Source organism: Thamnophis elegans, chromosome 10 (assembly GCF_009769535.1).
Source record: "Thamnophis elegans isolate rThaEle1 chromosome 10, rThaEle1.pri, whole genome shotgun sequence".
Taxonomy (NCBI): Eukaryota; Metazoa; Chordata; class Lepidosauria; order Squamata; family Colubridae; genus Thamnophis; species Thamnophis elegans.
Window position 1 is genome coordinate 8,509,368 of NC_045550.1, and position 26,730 is coordinate 8,536,097.

At 41.3% G+C, this 26,730-nt stretch overlaps 2 protein-coding genes across 2 annotated transcripts in view; one reads left to right on the forward strand and one right to left on the reverse strand.

The window, feature by feature from the left end:
* Positions 1-983: 983 nt before the first annotated feature.
* Positions 984-24,776, forward strand: LOC116514042 (deleted in malignant brain tumors 1 protein-like). The gene is made up of 9 exons (XM_032225452.1): positions 984-1,064; positions 3,376-3,414; positions 5,829-6,140; positions 9,576-9,593; positions 12,961-12,978; positions 16,090-16,401; positions 18,315-18,344; positions 19,787-19,818; positions 24,738-24,776. The coding sequence occupies exons 1-8, from the start codon at positions 995-997 to the stop codon at positions 19,813-19,815; spliced, it is 828 nt and encodes a 275-aa protein (XP_032081343.1). The 5' UTR covers positions 984-994; the 3' UTR covers positions 19,816-19,818; positions 24,738-24,776.
* HTRA1 (HtrA serine peptidase 1) overlaps positions 21,421-26,730 on the reverse strand; it is a 57,300-nt gene continuing 51,990 nt past the window's right edge. The window contains exon 9 of the mRNA XM_032225451.1: positions 21,421-22,318. Within this exon, the coding sequence (XP_032081342.1) occupies positions 22,150-22,318 (169 nt within the window). The 3' untranslated portion in view covers positions 21,421-22,149. The remainder of the gene's footprint in view (positions 22,319-26,730) is intronic.

The window sequence follows — 26,730 nt, forward strand, 5'->3', positions numbered from 1 at the left end:
CTTTTGACACAGGTTTTGACATAGGGACATTGGCTAGAACATCCTGTGGTTAGTGAATGGGGACACTTCCTTTAAGCAACTTCTAACTGTCCCTGTTATTCTATGTCTTCATTCTTATATTTTTTTAATCCATATTTTATTCTGCTTTAAAAGGATATATCCAGGGAAACAGGTGCTAAACTAGTATTATAATGCTGATATTTAAACTCTCCTATACTATCCTAATCACTGGAAAACAAAGATTTTAGTTCATGGACACTTTGGGGTGTATCCTGTAAATTTTTGGTTGCTAATCACAAAAACAATCTGTAATTTAACTTCTTAAGTACTGTTTTATTAAAAAGGAATCTTCTGTTTTTGCCAGAATGATTTAACAAATTTCTTTACACAGGGTGACCATCTCATTTTCTATGCTGACAGTTTGTTAATGGCTCAGATTATGAGCATGATCCATTAGAAAGGTATTTCTTTCGGAATCCATCATTGCTGGCTGTGTACTGTTGAACATTTCAGTGAGATTCTTCAGACACTGAGTGCAAATGAAAATTATCAGCAAAACACTTTTAGCACTGGGGAACTCATACAGCCTGTCCAAAGCATTATGCCATTAAATACATTATTGTCATTAAAAGTTAATTTCATATTTCTCAAGGTTCCTATGAGATCCAGTCATTTCAAAATTATATTTGCATTCAGTTGGAAGGGGGTCTCTCATCATCCCCAAACGATTTTCAGGAAGCAAACTTTTTTAAAAAAGTATTGTTCAGTGACCAAAGATACAGCTGTCTTTGTGTGTGTGTGTGAGTGGTGTGTGTGTGTGTGTGTGTGTTTGCTTGTTTGTATGTGTGTGTATAAGAGAGAGAGAGTTTTTATTGACCTTGTTTTTTTTTCTTCTTTTATTATTGGCAAAAGAAACAGTAAGCCACTCCCTTAGAAGACTCAATGTATATAAGAACTCAAACTGTTTTTATACAAAAGGAAAAGATCCAGAAGAATGTATACTGCCATGGGACCTACCCTATTTTTAATATTAATTACAGAATTACTCCAGGACGTTGGCTCAAGTAAGATACCTACTATGTGTTTATACTGAACTCTGTGAGGTAGAGAGTTTTCCAAGGGCAAAGATTAGAATGAAGTTAATATCAGGAGTAGGGAAATGCAGATTTAACTGCTAACAATAATCCTGAGACAATTGCACAATGGCTAACAGTTTTATTATTTTATGGTGGCATAAAGTACTTTTTTAAGACTGAATTTAAGAAGAGGAAATTCAGAAGGTAATTGTGTAAGTCTGCTGTACTTAGGACCCACTTGATGAAGTTGTTAAACCCTTTGCATATGTTACCAATATAACAGTGGCATGACAGCAGAAACATGAGCTTGCTTTTAAGGTTTTTAAGGTTTTAAGGTTTTATTAACATTTGTATGCCGCCCACTCCCTAGAGACTTTGGGCGGCTCACAGATAATTTAATTGAGACAAGCAGATTTGGGGGGCTATGGGTTTGCAAAAAAGAAAAAAAGGGAGTGATCAGTGTTTTTCCCCACTGTTGTTGTTCAATTTACGCCCACAACACCAGGAGTCTTTATTTATTTTTATTAGCTTAATGACAAGTGAAAGGGATCAAAAATGCTGTTCAAATGACTGAGTTCCAGATGCAGCTGTAGCTTTAAAACAGAAGAATAGATGCCAAGCAGAAATGGCTGGATGGGAATGGATTCATTTCTTATATAATACAGATTCTCAAAATTAGTATTCCTTCTAAAAGTATTGGTAAGGACTTAAATGTGCATGGGCATGTAGTGCCCAGCCACCTTCTCATACAGAGCAAATGCGTGACCCGACAAATGCGTGCGTGACAAAAGCGTGCCAACAAAATCCGGGTGAGAAAGCCGTGACGTCGCAATCGCGCCCACAACAGCGGGCCCACAACAGTGCGCCGACAAAAGCGTGATTAGGGTTAAGGTAAGGGTTAGGATTAGGTTTAGGGTTAGGGTTAGGGTCCTTACGTTGTTTTCACGTTGTTTGTTGAAGGCGCGCTTTTGTTGGCGTGCTGTTGGCGTGCTGTTGTGGGCGCGATTTTGAGGTCGCGGTTTTTCTCGCCGTGGTTTTGTCGGCGCGCTTTTGTCATGCACGCATTTGTCGGTGAACCAAGAAAGGAAGGAAGGAAGGAAGGAAGGAAGGAAGGAAGGATGGATGGAAGGAAGGAAGGAAGGAAGGAAGGAAGGAAGGAAAGAAGGAAGGAAATTCCAGGTTCTGTAGGCAATCAATCAGTGAAAACCTATTATCATTGATTAGTTCAGAATAATCTATAATACAATATTTAGCTACACAGAAAACATATCTACATCTGCCAATAAAATGAAAAGTATGAAATATATCAGGTGCACCTGGTCTGTTAATTAAAACCAATAATATAACAACTGAGTGATATAATAGAACATGATATATCCCAGGTTCTCAATCTCCCTTGAACTATAAGGACACATCCAGGGTATTCAGATTTGGGGTCTTATAAAACTAATCCTTCAACCCCACTAACGATAAATCCAATGTTACCTTTTTGTATAAATTAAAGCGCTTATAAATATAATAATAGTATTAAATATCACAGCTAAAATTTTTGGGCTATTTTTGGACAGGGGCCACTGTCAACAGCGATAAATCAAAAGTAGTGTTAAGCGGAGCTTTTTTGCATGATAATTGGCTTGCAAACCTTATTTATCAGTAAAAGCTATTGATTTCCATCTGATTCGATTATTTTTTAAAAAAAGATGGGAATCAGACTGCAATCCAAAATGAATAAACCAATTAGATTTCTTTTGGACTACTATATCTGATCTGGAGAAATTCAAGCAACCACGAGATGGCAGCAAGGAATGAGAAGTTTCTCTATAGAGCATTTTAATTGCCATCTTGGAGTTGGCCCGATATTTTTTTCACCTGGATTTGGTAGCTTTACAAATACAAATTTCTAGTTGAATTAGTGCAAGAACAAAAGTGAGTATTGGGTTTCAGTAGTTTTTTTTTTTTTTACTTCTAATGACCCACTTTTAGAGCGACTATAAATATGGAAAGGATTCCTAACATTACATTAGTATAATAATGGCTTGCTCTCCATTTTTTACATTGGGCAGGCTACTAAAAGTAAAGATTTAGCTCCCCCTTATGGAACTATGCCTTATGCCTTAATTTTGGGGATTAATTTTTTTGATTTTTAGATTTTGATTCTTTTAGTCAATGTTCCTGTGTATGAATTCAATGTTCTTTGTACAGTGCAATCAAAGGGTTTGTATGCCTTTGGAAATTATTCTCATAATAGCAATGATGGTGATCGTTATTGTAATAATCTGCTCTTTTAATCTCAATTTAGTGCCAGCTCTATCTACCGTGGGGACACCTCCAACTCCAGGTTAGTGTGACTGCATACAACACTGGGTTAGTCTGATGGAATATCAGACTAAACTTGATTTTTTAAAATCTTAGCACATATGAATCTTATATTTCATACCTTCTTATCTTTAGCAAAGCAAAATGAGCATCTAGGAAAAATGTGCTTTTTGCAAAGGCAAAAATTTCCCTTTGAAAAATACAACTTTCTTAAAAAATGTTTTTATTTTCCATTTTTTCATTTTCATACACTCATATATATACTGTGCATAGCCGGGGCCACACAACATTAAACAATAATCACAGCAATTCCTCTTGTCAACAATACCCCCCAAAATAGAAACCCAATATACCTCTTCCACTCTCCATACACCTCTTTCTTCCACCCCCCTCCAACTTTCTATCTTCCCTCCATCATCCCCCTCTACCCTACTTCCCCTCTCCCTCTGCCACTCCTCTCTCCCGATCCACTCCCTCCCTTCCTTCTCACCCTCCCTCCCATCCTCTCTCCCGCCCTCTCTACCCATCTTTCTTCTATCCCACTCCTCCTCCTCTTGGTGTATTTCCACTATATGTCAATGTACTCAACTTGTCCTATTTTTACAGAGAAATTAAAGAGAAACAGTATACATGTGAAGTCGCATTACATTGAAATCTAACACATAGTATATATCCCTCCCTCCCCCCACACTCCCCCCCAACACCCCACCTCCCCCCCGACTTCCCAGAGCCCATACACGGTATAGATTTTTAACAAACACAGTCTAAAATATATTGAGAAAAAAGAAATTTAAAAAAGAGGTTAATAACATCTCTACATTGATCTTAGCTTCTTCCTGCTACACTAGCTTTGAACAGTTTAAATCATTCCTGATCTTAAGCATAGGCTATCTGGAATTTCTTAGTCCCGTATTTGTTTTGTATATAGTCAATCCAAAATACAACTTTCTTTTACATCACATCCCCAACCACATATAATCAAAATCAACCACAGGAAGATTCTCATTTAGATATGGGGAAGAAATTAGTCTGGTGCACATTTTAATGAAATTTCCTATTATTTTGTATTTTTAATCTAATATACCTGTTCAAAATTGTATTGGGAAAATTGTTGGTGAAAATTCAATTGCAATGCAATATTCTTATGCTATTTCTCATGTCCATCAAGTGTTTATATTAAGGAAGCACACTTGAAAAGCATGTATATTGATGCTAATGGCATTCAAAAACGCTTTGTATTTGAGTAAATGTCTTGCAAAACATTATTGTTAATCAGAAGTGCATGCAAAAATGTGTAGAACAGAACTGTGCAATTGTAAAACATGAGAACTCAGCTTAGAATTAGATGTGAAACTTGGATGTTTGTCACAGGACATAAAGCAAAATAAAAAGACACTTCCAGGATAGCTTGGGGGGGGAAAGTACTTACCAGTAAGTGGTAGGAATTTTCGCAGAGTTTTCTACCACCCTTCCTTAAAAATACAGTAAATACATATGCATGCCTACTATTCTGCCATTTAAAACTCACTTTGCATTAAAGTACTGTTTGAAGAAATTTTCAGTCTTGCGGTACCTATACAGAGGTGGGTTCCTACCAGTTCGCACCTATTCGGTAGAACCCAGGGGTGGGTTTCAACCGGTTCGCGGCGGTCCCTGCGATCCGGTTGGCCACCGAACCCGGAAGTAAGTAACTTCCGGGAACAGCGAAGCCCCCCCCCCCGCGCCCGCGCACCCGCGCGCGCCCGCACCCCCTCCTTACCCGGTTTTGCCGAATTCTGCGCTTCCACGCATGCGCAGGACGCATACAGCGCCTGCGCGATCCTCCAGGAGCAGCTGGAGCATCGCACAGATGCTAGTACGCATGCGGCACTGTGCGCATGCACGCGCACGCCGTGCACGCGCGCGAGGACGCCGCCGGCCTCGTTCCAACCGAACCGGTTGGAACGGGGCGAGAAACCCACCCCTGGTAGAACCGGTTCATCAAATCTACCGAACTGGTTAGAAGAGGTTCTACCAGTGGACCTGGAAAGCAGGCCACACCTACAAAAGAGGTTCCCAAAATTTTTGAAACCCACCACTGGCAAGGATCTTGTAACTTGACAGCTTTAAGAATTTCGTGCTTCAATGACAGAGTTTCTGAATAGCTACTTGGACCGACCTAAGTACTAATTCATAATTTCATATCCAGTCACATGGGTGGCAAGCCACTCCCATAAAGGATGCCACACCCACAGAGTAGGTTCCAACAATGTTTGAAACCCACCACTGTACCTATATGATAGTTTTCCAGATGCTGGCACTATAATTCCCAGAATACTGGATTATACACCCAGAATCAGGGAAGTCTATTCTGTGAAATGAAAGAACCAAACCTACTCTATTTTATTCACTTCCAGATGTAAATAATACTAATGTGTTCACTCTGGTCTTGCATAGGACTTTCTCTGAGACTTGCTGACACTTACAACTATTGTGAGGGACGCTTGGAAGTGTATTATGAAGGAGCCTGGGGAACTGTCTGTGATCACAACTGGGATATAAAAGATGCTCAGGTTGTTTGCCAACAATTAGGATGTGGGAATGCTGTGGAAGTCCTGCCCTATCCTAAATTTGGCTCAGGCTCAGGCAAAATTGTCCTAAGTGACGTACAATGCAAAGGAGATGAATTTTTTCTATGGGATTGTGAGAACGCTGGATGGGAAGTGCATAACTGCAGTCATCAACAGGATGTTACTGTTCTCTGTACAGGTACGTGCGGGTTTTCTTAAGTCTTGATTTTTACTGGAAGTGTGGAATCAATATGGTTATTCACTAAATAGTACCATAGATCAGCGGCCCCCAACTTTCTGGGCACCAGCCGAGGTGGCGCAGTGGTTAGAGTGCAGCACTGCAGGCTACTTCAGCTGACTGCAATTCTGCAGTTCGGCTGTTCAAATCTCACCGGCTCAGGGTTGACTCAGCCTTCCATCCTTCCGAGGTGGGTGAAATGAGGACCCGGATTGTTGTTGGGGGCAATATGCTGACTCTGTAAACTGCTTAGAGAGGGCTAAAAGCCCTATGAAGCGGTATATAAGTCGAACTGCTATAAGAGCCGAGGTGGCGCAGTGGTTAGGGTGCAGTACTGCAGGCCACTTCAGCTGGCTGTTATCTGCAGTTCAGCAGTTCAAATCTCACCGGCTCAGGGTTGACTCAGCCTTTCATCCTTCCGAGGTGGGTAAAATGAGGACCCGGATTGTTGTGGGGGTGATATGCTGACTCTGTAAACTGCTTAGAGAGGGCTGAAAGCCCTATGAAGCGGTATATAAGTCTAACTGCTATTGCTATTGCTATTACTATTTGGATAACTATGAACATACGGAAAGAGATAATCATGTGGGAAGTTCTGATCGTTTATTACTGATTAAATTCTAAGGAAGATGAAACCTTATTACATAAAATGATCATTCTTAATTGTTCAGTTAATCAGTGCAGAACAGGGGCAGTCAACCTTTTTATACCTACCGCCCACTTTTGTATCTCTGTTAGTAGTAAAATTTTATAACCGCCCACCAGTTCCACAGTAATGGTGATTTTATGAAAACCTAATGAAAATGTTTTTAAATAATGCTATGAATTTTTTTTTAAAAAAGTCAATGAAATTTAAAAAAAGGAAAGTGCTTCAATATCGGACAAAACCCCTACCGCCCACCATGAAAGCTGGAACGCCCACTAGTAGGCGGTAGGGACCAGGTTGACTACCACTGGTGTAGAACAATGCTATTCCACAACTCCAATGTCATTGGCATTTCCCAATCTTTCAGTGCTATACAATCCAGAAATAAACTGTAGAAGAGCCTCAAACACTAATAAAGTTAAAGTTGAACCTCAAGAGCAGAGGTGAGTTTCTGACGGTTCACCCCTGATCGGGAGAACTGGTAGTGGCAGTGGCAGGAGGCTCCACCCACCCGCCCGGATGCTTCTGCACTTCTTCTGCGCACGCACAAAAGTGCCATGCGAGCTCACGAGTGAACCGGCAGTAAGATAAATTGAAACCTACCACTGCTTAAGAGCAGTCATGACATGCTCAATTTGCTCAGTGCTGGCATTTGATTTGCATTTGAAGGCCATTGTAAACAGGTCCAGAGAACAAAATACAGGTAGGTCTCACTTAACACACCACAACAGGAGCCAACAACTCTAAACAATGCAGTCACTGAATGAAATATTATATGAGTGTTCCCAGCTTATAATGTCAGCTCTGCTTCAGTAATTAAAAGATTTGTCTGTGGTTGTTAAGTACAACATCATGTGATCATGGCTTGCAACTTGCGCTCTACATGGGACTACCCTTGAAAAGTGTTCGGAGCCTGCAACTAGCCCAGAATGAAGCCGCGCGAGCGATATTGGGTGTACCTAGGTACACCCATGTTACACCTATCCTCCGCAAGCTGCACTGGCTACCTATTGGTCTCCGGACGCAATTCAAGGTGTTGGTTATTACCTTTAAAGCCCTACATGGCTTAGGACCAGCATACCTGCAAGACCGCCTACTGCCACATTCCTCCCAACGGCCAGTGAGATCCCACAGGGTGGGCCTCCTTCAGATGCCGTCAGCCAGACAATGTTGGCTGGCGGCTCCCCGGAGGAAGGCCTTCTCTCTGGCTGCTCCGATCCTTTGGAATGAGCCACCCCCAGAAATCCGGACCTTACCCACTCTCATGGCCTTCAGAAAAGCTGTAAAAACCTGGCTATTCCGGCAGGCCTGGGGCTGTTGACCTCATTGTTGAGGTCCAGCCCCGATCAAAAGGAATGTATGTGTGTTGGTTTTTTAACCTGTTTTATTTTCATTTTTTTTTTTTTTACTATTTCTTTTTTTCCCCTCGTTGTAAACCGCCCGGAGTCCTCCGGGATTGGGCAGCAAATAAATAAATAAATAAATAAATGAATGAATGAATGAATGAATGAATGAATGAATGAATGAATGAATGAATGAATGAATAAATAAATAAATAAATAAATAAACTTACTGTAGGCTTCCCCGTTGATTTTGCTAATCAAAAGCTGGCTGTGAATGTCACAAATACCAAGCATGTGATTGTGGGAGACTGCAACTATTGTAAATGCATGTCAGTTGAGAAGCACCCATATTGTCATCATGGGACTGCAGGGATGTTGTGATGGCCACAAATTTGAGGACCAGTGCCATGAGAATTTGAATGGTCACTGAACAAGGCAGTCATTAACCAAGAAGCATATATAATTTTTTTCTCTTACTTATCTCATTTTTCTCAGTTCAGTTTACTATTTATTTATTTATTTATTTATTTATTTGTTTGTTTGTTTGTTTGTTTGTTTATTTATTTTGTGGATTTATAGGCCGCCCAATCCCGGAGGACTCCAGGCGGCTTACAACGAGGGGGAAAAAAGAAATGAAAATAAAACAGGTTAAAAAACCAACACACATACATTCGTTTTGATCGGGGCTGGACCTCAACAATGAGGTTAACAGCCCCAGGCCTGCCAGAATAGCCAGGTTTTAACAGCTTTCCGGAAGGCCATGAGAGTGGGTAAGGTCCGGATTTCTGGGGGTAGCTCATTCCAAAGGGTCGGAGCAGCCACAGAGAAGGCTCTCCTCCGGGGAGCCGCCAGCCGACATTGTCTGGCTGACGGCATCTCAAGGAGGCCCATCCTGTGGGATCTCACTGGCCGTTGGGAGGAATGTGGAAGTAGGCGGTCTCGGAGGTACACTGGCCCTAAGCCATGTAGGGCTTTAAAGGTAATAACCAACACCTTGAATTGCGTCCGGAGACCAATTGGTAGCCAGTGCAGCTCGCGGAGGATAGGCGGCTTACAAAACAAAAAGAAAGTAATTAATAAAAAAATAAAGGAAAACAATTTAAAACATCACCCATGCACCCAATCTGATCGGGACTGGACCTCAGTAATGAGATCAACAGCCCCAGGCCTGCCAGAATAGCCAGGTTTTAACAGCTTTTCGGAAGGCCATGAGAGTGGGCAAGGTCCGGATCTCTGGGGGTAGCTCATTCCAAAGGGTCGGAGCGGCCACATAGAAGGTTTGTGCTGTTTGTGCTAAGCAGTAGTGCCTTAAGCAAAGATCTTAAATAAAAAAGTTTAAACAACGCTGATGTGATAATGATTAATTAATCATTAATGCTTTAATTTTATGAAAATTGTTTTTTACAGATGAAAAACAGAAACCATGTAAGTTTTCTTTTTCATGTTTATGAATATTTTCCTTACATAATTATAATGTACCAATTATAATGTAAGATGTGGAGCATCTTATCAAAGCAGGTATCCTCCAGTTTTTTGGGATTTCATCACTACTGGTGGGAAATAGGTTGCAAAGGGCTGCTTTGGGAATATTTTTTACATTAAAAGTCTTCACAATAATAGGGTTAATGATTCACACTATGTGTCAGAACCTCTCCATTAGATAATTAGGAAAGAAGACCACGAGACTCCATGTGTAGAAATCAAGTGTACTTTTACTAATTATAAATGATTAAAGGCATAGCGAAGCGAAGTCTGATTATTTAGGCGCGAAAGCAATTGATATATAGAATAGCCCATTCCCCACCCCTTGGCATCACAGTTACAGTCCAATCATAATTCTCTCAAGTGTCAGGTGTGTGATAACTTCAAAAGGCATCACGAAGATGGAATGTCGGTGCCGTTAGTCCTGGCGGGAATCTCCTACGCACGCGTAGTCCGACAGGCAGCTGAACTCCAGAACCTTCCTCCAGCACAATGAGTAACCCCTCCCAAATATCATGCCCTCCCTCCCCGTTTCATGGCAGCCGAAGCAACAGCAAAGCAGAGGCTGACACTATGGAGTTTGCTATCAACTTTTGAATGCTTGTGATTTTGCAACTTCTATGGAACTAAGACCACCATAAATTTTTATAATTATAGTTCTTAGGGAAGATTATGAATAAAACCATTAGTAGATATTACTATGGATGTGGTTAATTCAAAATTCTGAAATTCTGTTCGTGTAGGACTGCTTTACCTTCAAAAGGTGCATTGCTCAGAACCAAATGAAGAAGGCAAAGAAGCATGAAATTAACATGCCAGTGATAGAAGTCTAATGACAATGTCATAACCAGAAACCAATATGGGTTTGTCAAAAACAGATCATATTAGACAAAACTTATTTCATTCTTTGCAAAGTGACAAATTAGTAAACCAGCAAAATGCTGTGGATATAATTTACTTGGACTTCAGTAAGGCATTTTATAAAGTAGATCACAACCTACTACGTCATAAAATAGAAAAATGTGGATTAAACAGCATCACTACCAGATGGATTTGTAACTGGCTGACCAAACACACTCAATGTGTAGTCTTTAATGGAACTGCTTCTATATGGGGAGAAATATGCAGTGGGGGAGTCCAAGATTCTGTCTTAGGCCCAGTACTCTTTAACAATTTAGATGAGGGGATAGAAAGGGAACTCAGAGCCGAGGTGGCGCAGTGATTAAATGCAGCATTGCAGGCTACTTCAGCTGACTGCAGTTCGGCTGTTCAAATCTCACCGGCTCAGGGTTGACTCAGCCTTCCATCCTTCCGAGGTGGGTAAAATGAGGACCCGGATTGTTGGGGGCAATATGCTGACTCTGTAAACCGCTTAGAGAGGGCTGAAAGCCCTATGAAGCGGTATATAAGTCTAACTGCTATTGCTATTGCTATTGCTAACTCATCAAACTTGTAGATGACACCAAGCTGGCAGGAATAGCTAGAAGATAAGCTCAAGATACAGAAGGAGAGGAATCTTGGAGTGCTAGTGGACATTTAAAGATGAGCCAGTGTGCTGCAGCTGCCAAAAAATAATGCATTAACGGGGTGCAGAATCAAGATGACGGGAAGTGTTAATGTTACTTTATAATGCCTTGGTAAAACAGCACTTGGAATATTGCATCCAGTTTGGTGGCCAAGGTATATAAAAAAATGTTGAGACTCTAGTCTAGAAAGTGTGCAGAAAAGAGCAACAAAGATGATTAAGGGACTAGAGACTAAAATATAGAAAGAATGGTTGCAGGAATTGGGTATATCTAGTTCAGGGGTAGTCAACCGCCCACTTTTGTATCTCTGTTAGTAGTAAAAATTTCTAACCGCCCACCGGTTCCACAGTAATGGTGATTTATAAAGTAGGGAAGTAACTTTACTTTATAAAATTTATAAAGCAGAGTTACAGCAAACCCCTACCGCCCACCATGAAAGCTGGAACGCCCACTAGTGGGCGGGAGGGACCAGGTTGACTACCATTGGTCTAGTTTAATAAAAAGAAGGACTAAAGGTGATTTTATAGCAACATTCCGATATCTATGCCACAATGAAGAAGGGCCAAATGAAAGCAGAACAAGAAGCAACAGATGGAAATTAATCAAGGAGATAATCAACCTAGAACTAAGGAGAAATTTATTGACAGTTAGACAATCAATCAATAGAACAATTTATATCCAGCAGTTGTGGATATTCCAACAATGGAGGTTTTTAAGAAGAGATGAAAGAACAATTTGTGTGAAATGGTATAGAGCTTCCTATTTGAGCAGGGTGTTGGACTAGAAGACCTCCAAGGTCCCTCCCAACCAGTGGTGGGTTTCAAAAAATTTTGGAACCTACTCTGTGGGTGTGGCTTCCTTTGTGGGAGTGGCTTGCCAGCCATGTGACCTGGTAGGAGTGGCTTGCTGGCCATGTGTTCTCTCTCTCTCTCTCTCTCTCTCTCTCTCTTTCTCTCCCCCTCCTTCCTTTTGTCTCTCTGTCCCTTTTTCTTTTTTCTTTCATCTCTCACTTTTTCTTTCTTCTTTCTTTCTTTCTTCCTTCCTTCCTTCCTTCCTTCCTTCCTTCCTTCCTCTCTCTCTCTCTCTCTCTGTGTCAGTCTTTCTGTCTGTCTGTCTGTCTGTGTGTGTGTGTGTGTGTGTGTGTCAGTGGTGGGTTTCAAAAAATTTTGGAACCTCTTCTGTAGGTGTGGCCTGCTTTCCGGGTCCACTGGTGGAACCTCTTCTAACCGGTTCGGTAGATTTGACGAACCAGTTCTACCGAATAGGTGCGAACTGGTAGGAACCCACCTCTGCTCCCAACACTGTTGTTCTGTTACTCCCAACTTCTAAAACAAAATCTATTTTTTTTCTGTGAACAAAAAAAGATGAATTTCAGCAAATTCTTCCAGATGAAAGCTGGTAACATGCCATACCATTCACAATAGCTAATGAAAAAGAAGAATTTAACGGCAGCAGATGTAGTGATTCAGCAGACAAGAGTCCTATTTAGGTCAATATTATTATAGAAAACTAACACCCAGAATGTAAACAAAATTCTACAAAGTTCAGCATTTTTCATGACCTTTTACCATTGCAATTCACCAGCTGTTTTAGTTTTTAGTGCACATTGCACAACAGCAATCATGTGATGTTAAATATTTCATTACCTGACAATATATGAAGGTGCTGAACTTTATTGAGGTGAAGAGAGAAATAGTTTTATTTGTGCATATTTGTGTGCTATCTATAGATATAGATGTAAATAGATTGCAGATTTAATAATTGCATTTTATTATATCTTCCAGCTGGAACTGAAGGAGATGGTGAGTCTTTTCTTTTCAACAAAACACAGTAGCTTTTAAAATATTTGGCATGAAATGTGTTTCTTTAAAACTTTCAGTAAACTATGAATGTACAAAGTTCAGCATATGAAAAACTTCTGAATGTAATTAACATTTTAGTTCAGTTGATTCATTCAGATAAAGATTGGAAGTGAGTAAATATTGCTTGTGACCTCTTCCTGAAAATTTACTTTTTCCCTAATTATTGTGACTCTCTATTCTCTAAAGAATGGGGTACTATGGATTTATAACTTGACAAAACTTACTACTGTTTCTTAAAAGCAACTTAGAGAACTTACCCTTATTAAACTACACATCTCTCTCTAGAGTAGCATGCATGGCACGCAAGAGATTATTAAAGAATTATTATTAAATATGAAATAGTTCCACATTAAAGGCCTAGAACTGTATCAAGTAGTACAAAATGTAAGACCTGTGGGTCACATATGACTTGATGGAGAATCCAATGAACCACACAAATCCCACAGTCCTTGAGACTTTCCAATCTTTTTTGTGGGGGGAGTCTTTGGTGCTCACTGAGCTTGGATAAGCCCCAAGGACTCCATAATTCTGAGCTACAGTCAGTGACATGCAGTCAGGGGAGGCAGGGGAGGCAGAGCCTCACCACTGTCATCATGAAAAGAAAAGCCACTTTCTTTCTTTCTTCTGGCCGCCCCGCTGCTATGTCCGACATAGAGGCGTCCCGCGTGGCTCGTTTTTTACGAGCTGCCAATGCTTCCTGCTCGGTTGCCTTCCGATCACTGACCTGGTTTCCCCCCCCCCCCCAAGTCCCACCGGGCGAGAAGGTTACACAGTATACATCTAGGACAGGAGAAGGAGGCGGTCTGGGTTCGGGGTGCAAATTGAGCTCCGGCTCCTCTCACATCCTGCTCCCGTTGAACGCAGTACCTTCTAGCTGTCCCTGGGGCTGCCGTTGCAGGTGGCGCAGTCAGCCAGCAGACCGAAGCCCGGGTGCTGCCCGTTGCAGATGTCCCGCGGAGTCGGGAGGCGGCTGCCGTTCCCCACTGCCTGAGCTCGGTGGTCCTTCTCATCTCGCGGGAAGAGCTCACAGCGGCACTGGAACAGAGCCACGAGTTGAGAGCCCAAGAGGCTGCCTATCAGGCCGGCCATCCTCCCTCCGGGTGGGAAGCAAAAACCAGGCATGGTGGGACGCTCCGCCAGCAGAGCCGCCAACCGGCCACCACTCTGCAGAGGAGCCGGAGACAAGGGCCGGTCTTCGGACAGATGTATCCGCGGGACACCTCTATGTCAGACATAGCGGCGGCGCGGCCAAAAGCCGCTTTCTTTCTTTTTGCCTCACCAGCCATAAACCTCACCGCACGTCACTGGCTACAGTACATATATTTTCTTGTATTCTTCTCTTCCTCTCCCTCCCTGTTGGCCTAATCCCTTTTGCTTTGCCTGCTACTCTTGTTGTTAGTCGTGAGTCATGTCGGACTCGTTGCAACCCCATGGACAATGTTCCTCCAGGCCTTCCTGTCCTCTACCATCCTCAGGAGTCCATTTAAGTTCACGTCTACTTCTTTTCCCTCAATCTTTCCTAGGCTCTTCTCCAATGAGTCCTTCCTTCTCATTAGATGGCCAAAGTATTTGAGTTTCATCTTCAGGATCTAAAGAGTAGTTAGGGTTGATCTCCTCTAGGACTGACCAGGTTGATCACCTTGTAGTCCAAGGGACTCGCCTGCTATTTTATTTCTGGCCAATTCCTCTCTTTTATTAGCATTGCCCAGCCCACTGGTCTTTCCTCATCCCTGGCCGCTTCTCTTCTAGTTTCTCCACGCTGCTTGTCAGTCTTCCACCAGGTTCTTTGGAACGACCTCCCCGTGGAGATTCGTACCCTCACCACCGTTCAGACCTTCCGCACAGCCCTCAAGTCCTGGCTATCGCGTCAGGCCTGGGGATAAAGATCGTAATCTGTCCCCACCTGAATGATGAATGAATATTGTGTATCATTTTTACTCATGTATTGTTTCATGTTTACTGTTTTGTACCCCCTTCCCTATATTTTGTAAGCCGCCCTGAGTCCCCTCAGGGAAAAGGGCGGCCTATAAATAATAATAAAACTCTAAAAACTCTTTAAAAAAAAACTCTTCCCAGTTTGCCTGTTCTCCTGAGGTCTTTTCACATCGTCTCTCTCTCTATCCATACTTGACCTTTTCCAGACCTCCCATAATCCCGTAAACTTGTTGAAAAAGTTGCAACTTGTTTTCTATCTGCAACTTTTAAATAATAATAATAATAAAAGTCGCAATGACACTGAAAGCTCTCTTTTAAAATTGACCATAGCTTTCACTTTGTGGCCATTCAAAGTTGCAACTGAAAAGTCACTGAAAAAAGTGACTTATGACCGTTTTTCACACTTACATGTTGACATCTTTTTGGCTATACGATCAAAATTCCGATGCTTGGCAACTGGTTCACAGTTATGACGGTTACAGGGTCCCAAGGTCTTGTGATCTCCTTTTGCGACCTTCTGTCAAGCAAAGTGAATGGAGAAGCCAGATCTATTTAACAATCATGCCACTAATTTAACAACTACAGTGATTCATGTAACAACCAAGAAAGAAAGGCAAGAAAGGTCATAAACTTTACTTAACTGTTTCACTTAACAATAACTAGGAGCCGAGGTGGCGCAGTGGTTAGGGTGCAGTACTGCAGGCCAATTTAGCTGCAGTTCAGCGGTTCAAATCTCACCGGCTCAAGGTCGACTCAGCCTTCCATCCTTCCGAGGTGGGTGAAATGAGGACCCTGACTGTGGGGGCAAGTTGCTGACTCAATTTGCTAAAAAAATTGTAAACCGCTTACAGAGGGTAAAAGCCCTATGAAGCGGTATATAAGTCTAATAAATAAATAAATAAATAAATACATAAATAAATTGAAATTTTGGGCTCAGTTGTGGTTGTAAGTCGAGGACTACCTGAACTGACTAAAATGCAATCCCCATCGTTCCCCTCTTTTTGATGGGGATGAAAAACGAAGCTTAACTTGTGCATTGTTCTTAATTTTGAAAATATGTCTATAATCAGCTGTGCTGACAGCAATCATTTTTGCCTTTTTCCTCCCCTGCTAAAGTGCTGTTTATGCAGCTGGTGGATGGTCCAAACCGATGTGCTGGTCGTGTTGAAGTCACTTACTTTAGCAACTGGAGAAGCGTGGTTTGCGGTGAAGATTGGGACATAAGAGATGCTCAGGTTGTCTGCGATGAATTGCACTGTGGCACTGCTCTTGCTGCTGTGACGGACGGCTCTTTTGGTAAAGGGAACGGTGGCCCTTTGATGACTAAAGTACATTGCTCTGGGATGGAATCCCTTTTAATGTCATGCCCCTATGAGTATCGTCCTACTACCTGCGGAAACTACAATGCTGCTGCTGTTATATGCTCTGGTAGGTATTGCTTTATGAAAATTGTCAGATATATTTTGCAGATCATCCTTCTCCTTCATTTATAGCAATAGCAATAGCAGTAGACTTATATACCGCTTCATAGGCCTTTCAGGCCTCTCTAAGCGGTTTTACAGAGAGTCAGCATATTGCCCCCAACAATCTGGGTCCTCATTTTACCCACCTCGGAAGGATGGAAGGCTGAGTCAACCCTGAGCCGGTGAGATTTGAACCGCTGACCTGCTGATCTAGCAGTAGCCTGCAGTGCTGCATTTAACCACTGCGCCACCTTGGCTCTTGCATTGTTTAGTCAAGTTATTTATTTATACGTTTATTATTATAAATTGTTCAGTGCATAGCTCATCATCATGCATCATCTTGAAACTATTGAGCATGTCAGTTAGTAAGATTCAACATTTCATTTACTAAATGGTGCATCAGAGGTGGGTTCCTACCAGTTCGCACCTATTCGGTAGAACCAGTTCGTCAAATCTACCGAACCGGTTAGAAGAGGTCCCACCAATGGAACTGGAAAGCAGGCCACACCTACAGAAGAGGTTCCAAAATTCTTTGAATCCCATCACTGTGGTGTATGCAAAAAGGTTAAAAATAACTTCAGAAATAATCTCTCCTTTTTGGTAACTTTTAAAATGCGATTTAATGTTAAGCAAAGCTTCCTGAATTACTAGTAGCTCTCCTTTCTTTGGCGCATATATTCAGCTGCAATTTAGTTTTTGTTTTTCGCATCAATTCTTTGTTTAGAATTGATCGTAGATTCATTGGCAATGAACTTTTGTTAATATCTCATCAGAGTTCTCTAGAGATAGATCGGAAAAAGGATTTTGTTCAATGTAAACGTCTTTAATGTTTACCTATTTACACATTAAAGGTAACATGCTCTGTAGCTTTTTGCTCCATGGGTATTATTTGAGTCAAAATACATGGAATCAATGGAATCGCACTGAGAGCATGATAGAAGTTGCTGTCCAGAGATCTTTCTCAAATTAATATCAATTAATATAAAGCACATTAAGTCCCAAGAGCAGCTATTTGTAATAATAGTGGAACAACCCTTCTATTTTTTTTTAGCTGCAATCTTAGAAGTCTCCATAGATTATTATTTTTTTTGAGATCCCATAGCTGCAACCATCATGTTGTCTTGAATAAGAGTAATCTTTCTAAGCAACTTTGCTTTGCTGTTAAATCAGTTGAGGCTAGAATTTTGAGTCTTCTAAAAAACTAAGCAGGCTAGGTTTTGATTTTTTTTTACCTAAACCATATGAGTCTTAACCAACTAAGTAATGACTAAATTTCATTAAAAAGTTCTGGAACAACAAATAGTTATGACTAATCCATGCATCATTGCTCTCAGCAAATCACGCCTGATTTTAGCTGGAATGAAGCTACTTTCTTGATAGTTTCCTTTGTTTGTGCCAAGAAACCCATACCCAAAAGTTTAGCCGAAGCATATTTTTCATATTAATAAAAGCTTTAAAATATTATAATAAAGAGTTGGCTTGATTTCTATCACAGGGATTTTCAGAGAGATAGTGTCTTGTTCCCTACAGGGAATGCAGGACTGATCCTGTAAAAAAGATAATTCCCAATAAAGCTGCAACAAGTCAAGTCAATTATTTACCTATCTCACCTTCATAAATTATGGCAAGGATTTTCTAAAGCCTCAAGCAAAAGGGTTACACTGATCACTTGCTTTCTCAACTTTTAAGTTAAATCAACTGCGGAGTGAATCAGAAAGTTTCTGATGTGAAGTATTTCTTAACCATGGACCTATGGTCCTTTGTTAGAAGGACATCATGACCTTGCGGCTGTTTGAAAGATGATGGTGAAACTGACAATGATGGTGATTTAAACTTGTAAATGTCCTTTTTGAGCACTCAATTTATCTCCATTTACAGATTCCGGATTGAGTCCAAGTGAAATGCCAGGTAAGGTTGCAATTAATTGTAATATTGTTGAAATTAATATTTAATAATATTAAGTCTGATTACTGAATATTTTGAAAATGACCAAACTCAGGGGGAGTAACATTTCCACACAGTTCAAATTAACAATAGGACATAAGCTTTTCTGCATTAGGTTCAGGTCACAAGGATATAGTCTGGATCAGGGGTGGGTTGCTAATCCTGTTCCAACCGGTTCAGTTGGAACGGGGCCGGCGGCGTCCTCGTGCACGCGCGCAGTTCATGCATGCGCCTTAGCGCCTGCGCGATGCTCCAGCTGCTCGTGGAGACTCGCGCAGGCGCTGTATGTGCCATCCAGCTGCTCGTGGAGAATCGCGCAGGCACTGTATGTGCCATGCGCCTGCGTGGAAGCGCAGAAGCCTTCAAAGACTGGTAAGGAGCGCAGGCGGGCGGGCCCTTCGCCGTTACCGGAAGTTACTTACTTCCGGGTTCGCTGACCAACCGGTTCGCGGGGACTGCCGCGAACCGGTTGAAACCCACCCCTGGTCTGGATGGTTTAAGCTTTGTAACAAGAGAAAATGCTGCTTCCTTATTATAGACACATGTGTAGGATTTAGAGAGTGTGTCTCAATGTTGGCTGCTTTCAGATGTATGGATTTCAAGTCCAAGAATTTCCCAGCGAGCCATAGTCCCTTCTCAGAAGGGCATTGTCTATGGTCTTGCAATTCTTTGAAAGATGATGGTGATGATTTAAAATTGTATAGAATAGAATTCTTTATTGGCTAATTGTGATTGGACACACAAGGAATTTGTCTCTGGTGCATAAGCTCTCAGAGTACATACAAACAAAGTAAATTGGTCATACATCATAAATCATAATTATAATAGTTAATCATAAGATGCAAGAAGTGATAAATCATGATACCAATAGGAGGTGGTGGTAGGAAAGATGAGAAAGACGAGATGACAAGGATAATAGCAATGCAGCCTACTACATGGGTAAATATCTTTAGGCCTATGCTGTGGGAATTAGGTGTTCAGCAGAGTGACGGCACAGAGGGAAAAACTATATTTACGTCTAATTGTTTTGGCATGCCCTATAGCAGCTTCCTGAGGGGAGAAGTTGAAACTTATGTCCGGGATGTGAGAGGTCTATAGATTTTTTCTAAGCCTCTTTCTAGTTTGTGCAATAGAGAGATCCTCAACCGAAAGCAGGCTGGTTGCAATGATTTTTTCAGCAGTCCTAACTATCCGTTGAAGTTTGTCCCTGGTCCTGTTTGGTTGCTGTGCCAAACTAGACAGTTACTGAGGTACATATGACAGACTCAATAATTCCTCTAAAGAACTGCATCAGCAGATCTTTGGGCAATCGGAGGTTTCTGAGGTGATGGAAGGAGAATATTGTTGTGCTTTTTTTTAATGATATGCATGTTCTTTCTAAACATTCAATCTATCTCCATTTACAGGTTTTGAATCCAGCCCATTTTATTTTTAGCAGGTAAGTTTCCAATTAATTGGTCTATCAATAATATATAATATTATTAAGGCTTATTACCGAACATTTTGTAATGACCAAATTCAGGGAGGCAAAATTTACACACATTTGGAATTACTTTTAGGGGAATTCTTGAAGTCCACACATCTGAAAGCTGCTAAGGTTAAGACACATCGAGTTAGAGACTTCCATTTTTTTCCCACTCAGTTCTTCCCCCTTTCCCTTGGCCGGTCTTCTCATTTTCATTGATTCAACATCAACTCCCTTTTAGATTTTGTTTTAGGAATTCTAAACTTTTACAATACATCCACATTCCAGGTGTATTTGTCTTAAATATTTCCCAAGCGCATTTCTAAATTTTGCAGATGTTAAACAGCATTCCCCAGGTTATTGCATGTTCCTTGGGAAAAGATATAAATCCAGCTAAGGCTGTATCAAGATCCTGCTGGGCCTAAACATGTGGATTCCTGTTGGAATAACCCAGATGCTCAGAATTATAAACATATTCCATCGATCTATTTTTTCAGAAAGTTCCAGGTAATAAGTGGCAAATAAGGAGTAACAATCCCTTATATTATTTTATTTGTATTTATTACATTTTTATGTTTACCGATAGGATTTACAGTATGGGTTTTGAATTTATTGTTATTTTTCAGATTTTTGTTTTTATTAACAATATTTTTCTATGCCCCAACAATTTTATAAGTCCTAAGCACACAGCCTATTGCACCTACATGGAATATATGCCATAAACCCATCTGGAAATGATAATAAAGAGAATACTTGGAGCAGGAAGTATCAAAATTTGAGAGAAAATTGTCAGGAAGTTTCTGCAAAAATGATTTTAGTTGGCAAGCCAAAATAATCTACTAATTTAGTCATTTTGTACTAACTGATCAAATATTCCACTGCAGAATTCTTTCCAACCAGTCAATCATCTTCAGCTACAAACTAGTCATTGCTGGTTTTCTCAGAAATTTTTCATATATTTGCACATTATAGTACATAATGATCCTTGGGATGTAATTGCCTTTCCATAAGATTAGTGGTTTGATGAATTGTCAATGTAAACTGTGCGTTTCTCCAATTTCAGTACACTGACTTTGGGAGATTGTTATGCATTGACTGAGGAAGCACATGAATAGTTTACAAAACTGGAATGAACCATCAGCTGACTTCACATTGATCTATTAAGGTTAGGCTGCTGATGAAGCAAATCAGTGGCCTCTGATACTATGTAAGTCAACTCAATTAGAGAACATCCTGTACAATGAGAGAAAAAAGGCATAGACCATGAGCCTTTTATATTTCTTACATTCACAATAGCACATCCTGGATGGAACTACCAAGGGACAGTAATGTGGTCCTTTATATGAAAATTATGAATAAAAGCATTGGCTTAATAGAGTAAGCAAGAATGTCTGTGCATGTGCATAATATATAGTGTGCACAGAATATAGTATATAGTAAAATAAATGGTATTTAAGCTTCAAACTAGCCTTTATCTGAAAAAAATAGAACAAATTTTTATCAGGAATAACACATTATATGAGTGAAAGTGCTTTAATTAAATTACAGTAGGTTTTTAAAAAAAATATATCAGCATAGGTTTAGGACTTGCGTATGTACAAGTCATTCATTTCCAATATTTTCATATTGTTAACAGTTGTATCTTCAGGAAATATCAAGCTACTAAAAAATGGAATACTGCAACGTATGTTACACAGGTGGTTTATCTTGGAGATTAGAATGGATGAGCACTAAAGTGGTAGAAACAGATGGGAGTATCCAGTAAAAAGACATAAAAAATAACATATGGAGCTCAGATTGAACTGTGTTGTCCTTGGTGATCTCTAGCTTGAGTGCTTGTTTCTAGCTGTTTCTTACATAACCAGATAACTTCATCAGTGCTAGTGACTGTGGAGTGTGTTCTTTGTTTATATAGAATAGTTTGTGTGGGTAGAAATGAAGTTTTCTCCTTGGTAGATCCTTGATTAGGATATCACTTTCTGCTTGATTGTTTGTCTGGTGTTAATCCCTGCTTATCTAGGTTGCTGGAGAAGATGTATTCTAGTCTCTTAGCTTTTTTATTTATTTTGAATTGTAGCTCAGAGAGCACCAAGGATTCCACAAAGAATACAAAGCACACCGTAAGAATAGCTAAAGCATTAGCTTCAACACTTAACCTATTGAAAAATTATTTTATTCAGCAATACAATGCCACTAAACTTAGTTGGATAGTTGGTCAAAATCTACTATTTTCTGTACCAGCACAGAGATAATATAAACAGTCCAGTGCCTGCTTGCAGCATGAAATCCAGCTCATGTCTTTATTTAATGGTCAATTTCATCAGGAATAATTGTTAGAATAATGTCCTCATTCCCTCTGCGGACTACCATATTGAGGATACTCTCTTTTTTGATAATGTCGCTGACATCATTGGCAGAAATTATTGGATGTCCATTAATGCTTATAATCACATCATTTTCTTTCAGCCCTCCTCTGAAATAAATGAGAAAAAAAATATTAGTCTAATAAAAGATTCACACCTGCTTTCTATATCAGGATACTTCAAGATATGGGAATCATAATTCAATCCAAGAAACTACTATTTGGCCAATATGGTATATGTATGCTTACTTTGGGATAAGAAAGGAAGTTTCCAGTGACATTAGACAAAACAAGTGTGAACACGCATCCCTTGATAAAGAATCCATGATTACGTACCTCTCATTGTAAAGTTTTGCCCAGAGTAAAGAAAGCTGATATAATAATAATTAATAATAATTAATTTGTATGTTCTATATCAGTGTTTCTCAACCTTGGTGACTTTAAGTCCTGTGGACTTCAACTCCCAGAATCCCCCAGCCAGCACAGGACTTAAAGTCACCAAGGTTGAGAAACACTGTTCTATATGAAACATGTATAGGATGTTATTTTTGCCTCCCCCCCCCCCACCCACTATGCCTTCTATAGCATCTTTATTGCCTTGTTGGGTCAACTCTTTCACTACATAAGCACAAAACAGTATGAGAATCTTTGTAGTTTATATTTAGATTCCTGTAACAGATTCCAGAGAGATCACACTGGTACAAAATGCAGCTATTAACTAATGCACAATTGCATAAGCTTATCATTTTATATGAGAGATAGATTAAAAATTAAATTTGAAACCTGGCCTATTTATAACGATCCACTTTCTGAGGCACACTGGAAAGATCTTTTGTCAATTCCAGATTGTGCAATGAGTTTCCTTCAGAGTTAATATTGATTTCATCTCTATACGTTTCTAATGGCAGTTTTAAAAATAGCCCGGTTCATTTTTAATCTCCGCTATAATTGAGGTTTTGTTGAAAGACAGCATAAAAGCAACATAAATATTTAATAAGAAAATAAGCAGATTTGGGGACGTTGATTTAAAATTGAAATAATAATTGTTCTACACTGGTCTAATTGTTATTTAATTTATCACAGTGTTTCTCAACCTTGGCCACTTGAAGATGTCTGGACTTCAACTCCCAGAATTCCCCAGCCAGCGAATGTTGAACTCCAAACATCTTCAAGTAGCCAAGGTTGAGAACACTATGAAATAAACCTTACATGACGTCTAATGGCTGCAACCTTCATTGCATTCTTTTACAAACTTTTCTTCTGACTGAGAAATTAAAGTTAGACCTCTAGAGCAAGAGTAAATCTATCCATCAAGCTTGACCATCTTCATGTTGGTGGCACTGAAGCTAATGTGAAGAGTTCAGCATTCTTTGCCCTACCTCATCTTGTCCTGTCTTGTAGACAAATTCCAGCTATGCCTTATGGAAAGGCAAACCCACTTAACAGGCGGAGACATGAATGAACCCCCGAGCAGAGATATTTTATGTAGCCACAAAGCTTTCATAAGGTTTACTCATGCAAAGAGAAATACCTTACACAAGCAGTTCTTTCAAAATAAGCATTTTTCAGGAATTATTAATTTCTTGACAGCCTACCACTTACAGTGCTCAGGAAGACCATTAGTATGAAATGAAGAAAATGAAGAAACTTCATCCTTGCTGTAGGTATGACAGCTCCAGAAAAAAAAATTTTTTAATAAGGAGTACACATTCATTAAACGTTAATGTTAAGTAGGGTAAATTGTGATAATACTTTCAAGCTATGTCTGAAGTGGTGAAGACTATAAAGCGGCGAAGACTATAAAGAAGAAGAAATGAACAGTTCTCTTTGAAGAATTAAGCCTTTGAAGAAATAAGTACAGAGATTACCTGAATAGTAATGAGCCTTATGTGTCAAAAGAATGTTCATAGGATTGCCCAACCCCAAATCCACAATCTCAGAAAATTAGAATATTACATGCTATCAATAAAACAAGGATTGTACATAGAACAATACTGAAAAGTATAAGCATGCATATGTACTCAGTTCTTGGTTTGGGCCCGTTGGCAATGCCCCAGAGATTCTCTATGGGGTTCAGGTCAGGTGAGTTTGCTGGCCAATCAAGCACAGTAATCCCATGGTCATTGAACCAGGTTTTGGTGCTTTTGGCAGTGTGGACAGTTGCCATGTCCTGCTGGAAAATGAAGTCAGCATCCCCATAAAGCTCGTCTGTGGAAGAAAGCATGAAGTGCTCCAAAATCTCCTGGTAGACGGCTGCATTGACCCTGGACTTAATGAAGCACAGTGGACCAACACCAGCAGATGACATGGCTCCCCAAATCAACACAGACTGTGGAAACTTCACACTGGACTTCAAGCATCTTGCATTGTGTGCCTCTCCATTCTTCCTCCATACTCTGGGTCCTTGGTTTCCAAATGAGATGCAAAAGTTCCTCTCATCAGAAAAGAGGACTTTGGACCACTGAGCAATCGAGCAGGTCTGTTTTTCTTTAGCCCAGGTAAGACGCTTCTGACGTTGTTTGTTTTTTAGGAGCAGCTTGACAAGTGGAATACAGCATTTGAAGCCCATGTCCAGGATCCGTCTGTGTGTGGTGGCTCTTGATGCACTGACTCCAGCCTTAGTCCACTCCTTGTGAAAGTCCCCAACACTTTGGAATGGACTATTCCTGACAATCCTCTCCAGGCTGCAATCATCCCTGTTGCTTGTGCACCTTTTTCTTCCACACTTTTCCCTTCCACATAACTTTCTATTAATGTGCTTTGATACAGCACTTTGGGAACATCCAACTTCTTTTGCAATTACCTTTTGAGGCTTTTCCTCCTTATGGAGGGTGTCAATGATTGTTTTCTGCACAACTGTCTGGTCAGCAGTCTTTCCCATGATTGTGATTCCTACTGAACCAGAGGCCATTTAAAGGCTCAGTAAATTGAATTGAATTGAATTTGAATTGAATTGATTTTATTTGTAGGCCGCCCTTTTCCCTGAGGGGACTCAGGGCGGCTCACAGAAAACCAGGGAGGGGGGAATACAGCACTAAGACGACAACACATAATAAAATAATAAGCAACATGCATACAACATTCGGGCGGGGTAATGGTCCTTATCCCCAGGCCTGACGGGTGAGCCAGTTCTTCAAGGCTGTGCGGAAGGCCTGGACGGTGGAGAGGGTACGAATCTCTACGGGGAGCTCGTTCCAAAGGGTCGGGGCCGCTGCTGAGAAGGCCCTCCTCCTTGTGGTTGCCAGCCGACATTGGCTGGCCGATGGAATGCGGAGGAGGCCTAACCTATGAGATCTTATAGGTCGTAGGGAGGTAATTGGCAGAAGGCGGTCTCTCAAGTATCCAGATCCACTGCCATGTAGGGCTTTATGGGTGATCAATAGCACCTTGAAGCGCATCCGGAGATCGACAGGTAGCCAGCGCAGCTCACGGAGGATAGGTGTAATGCGGGTGAATCGGGGTGCACCCGCGATCACTCGCGCGGCTGCGTTCTGCACTAGCTGAAGTCGCCGGATGCTCCTCAAGGGCAGCCCCATGTAGAGCACGTTGCAGTATTCCAGCCTAGAAATCACGAGGGCCCGAGTGACTGTTGTGAGGGCCTCCCGGTTCAGGTAGGGTCGCAACTGGCGCACCAGGCGTACCTGGGCGAATGCCCCCCTGGTCACAGCCGCTATATGATGGTCGAATGACAGCTGTGAGTCCAGGAGGACTCCCAAGTTGCGAACCCTCTCTGAGGGGTGTAAAATTTGACCCCCCAGCCTGAGTGTTGGATTAATGGCCAAATTTTTGGGAGGAAAACACAACAGCCACTCGGTCTTTTCTGGGTTGAGCACAAGCTTGTTAATCCTCATCCAGTCCATGACGGCTTCAAGCCCCCGGTCCATTACGTCAACCGCTTCATTGATTTGGCACGGGGCGGACAGATACAATTGAGTATCGTCCGCGTATTGATGGTATCTAATCCCGTGCCTACGGATGATCTCTCCCAGCGGTTTCATGTAAATGTTAAATAGTAGGGGGGATAAGACCGAACCCTGCGGCACCCCATATTTCAGGGGCCTTGGGGACGATCTTTGCCCTCCCACTAACACCGACTGCGACCTGTCCGAGAGGTAGGAGGAGAACCACCGTAACACGGTGCCTCCCACTCCCACCTCCCGCAGTCTTCGCAGAAGGATACCATGGTCGATGGTATCGAAAGCCGCTGAAAGGTCGAGGAGGACCAGGATGGAGGGGTGCCCTTCATCTCTGGCTCTCCAAAGATCATCCATCAATGCGACCAAGGCGGTTTCAGTGCTGTAACCGGGTCTGAAGCCTGACTGGAAGGGGTCTAGGTAGTCTGCTTCCTCCAAGGACCGTTGGAGCTGGAAGGCCACCACCTTCTCAACAACCTTCCCCAGAAAGGGGAGGTTGGAGACCGGGCGGAAGTTGTTAAGGACAGCTGGATCTAGGGATGGCTTCTTCAGGAGGGGTCTCACCACCGCCGCCTTCAGTGCGGCGGGGAAGTTCCCCTCCCGAAGAGA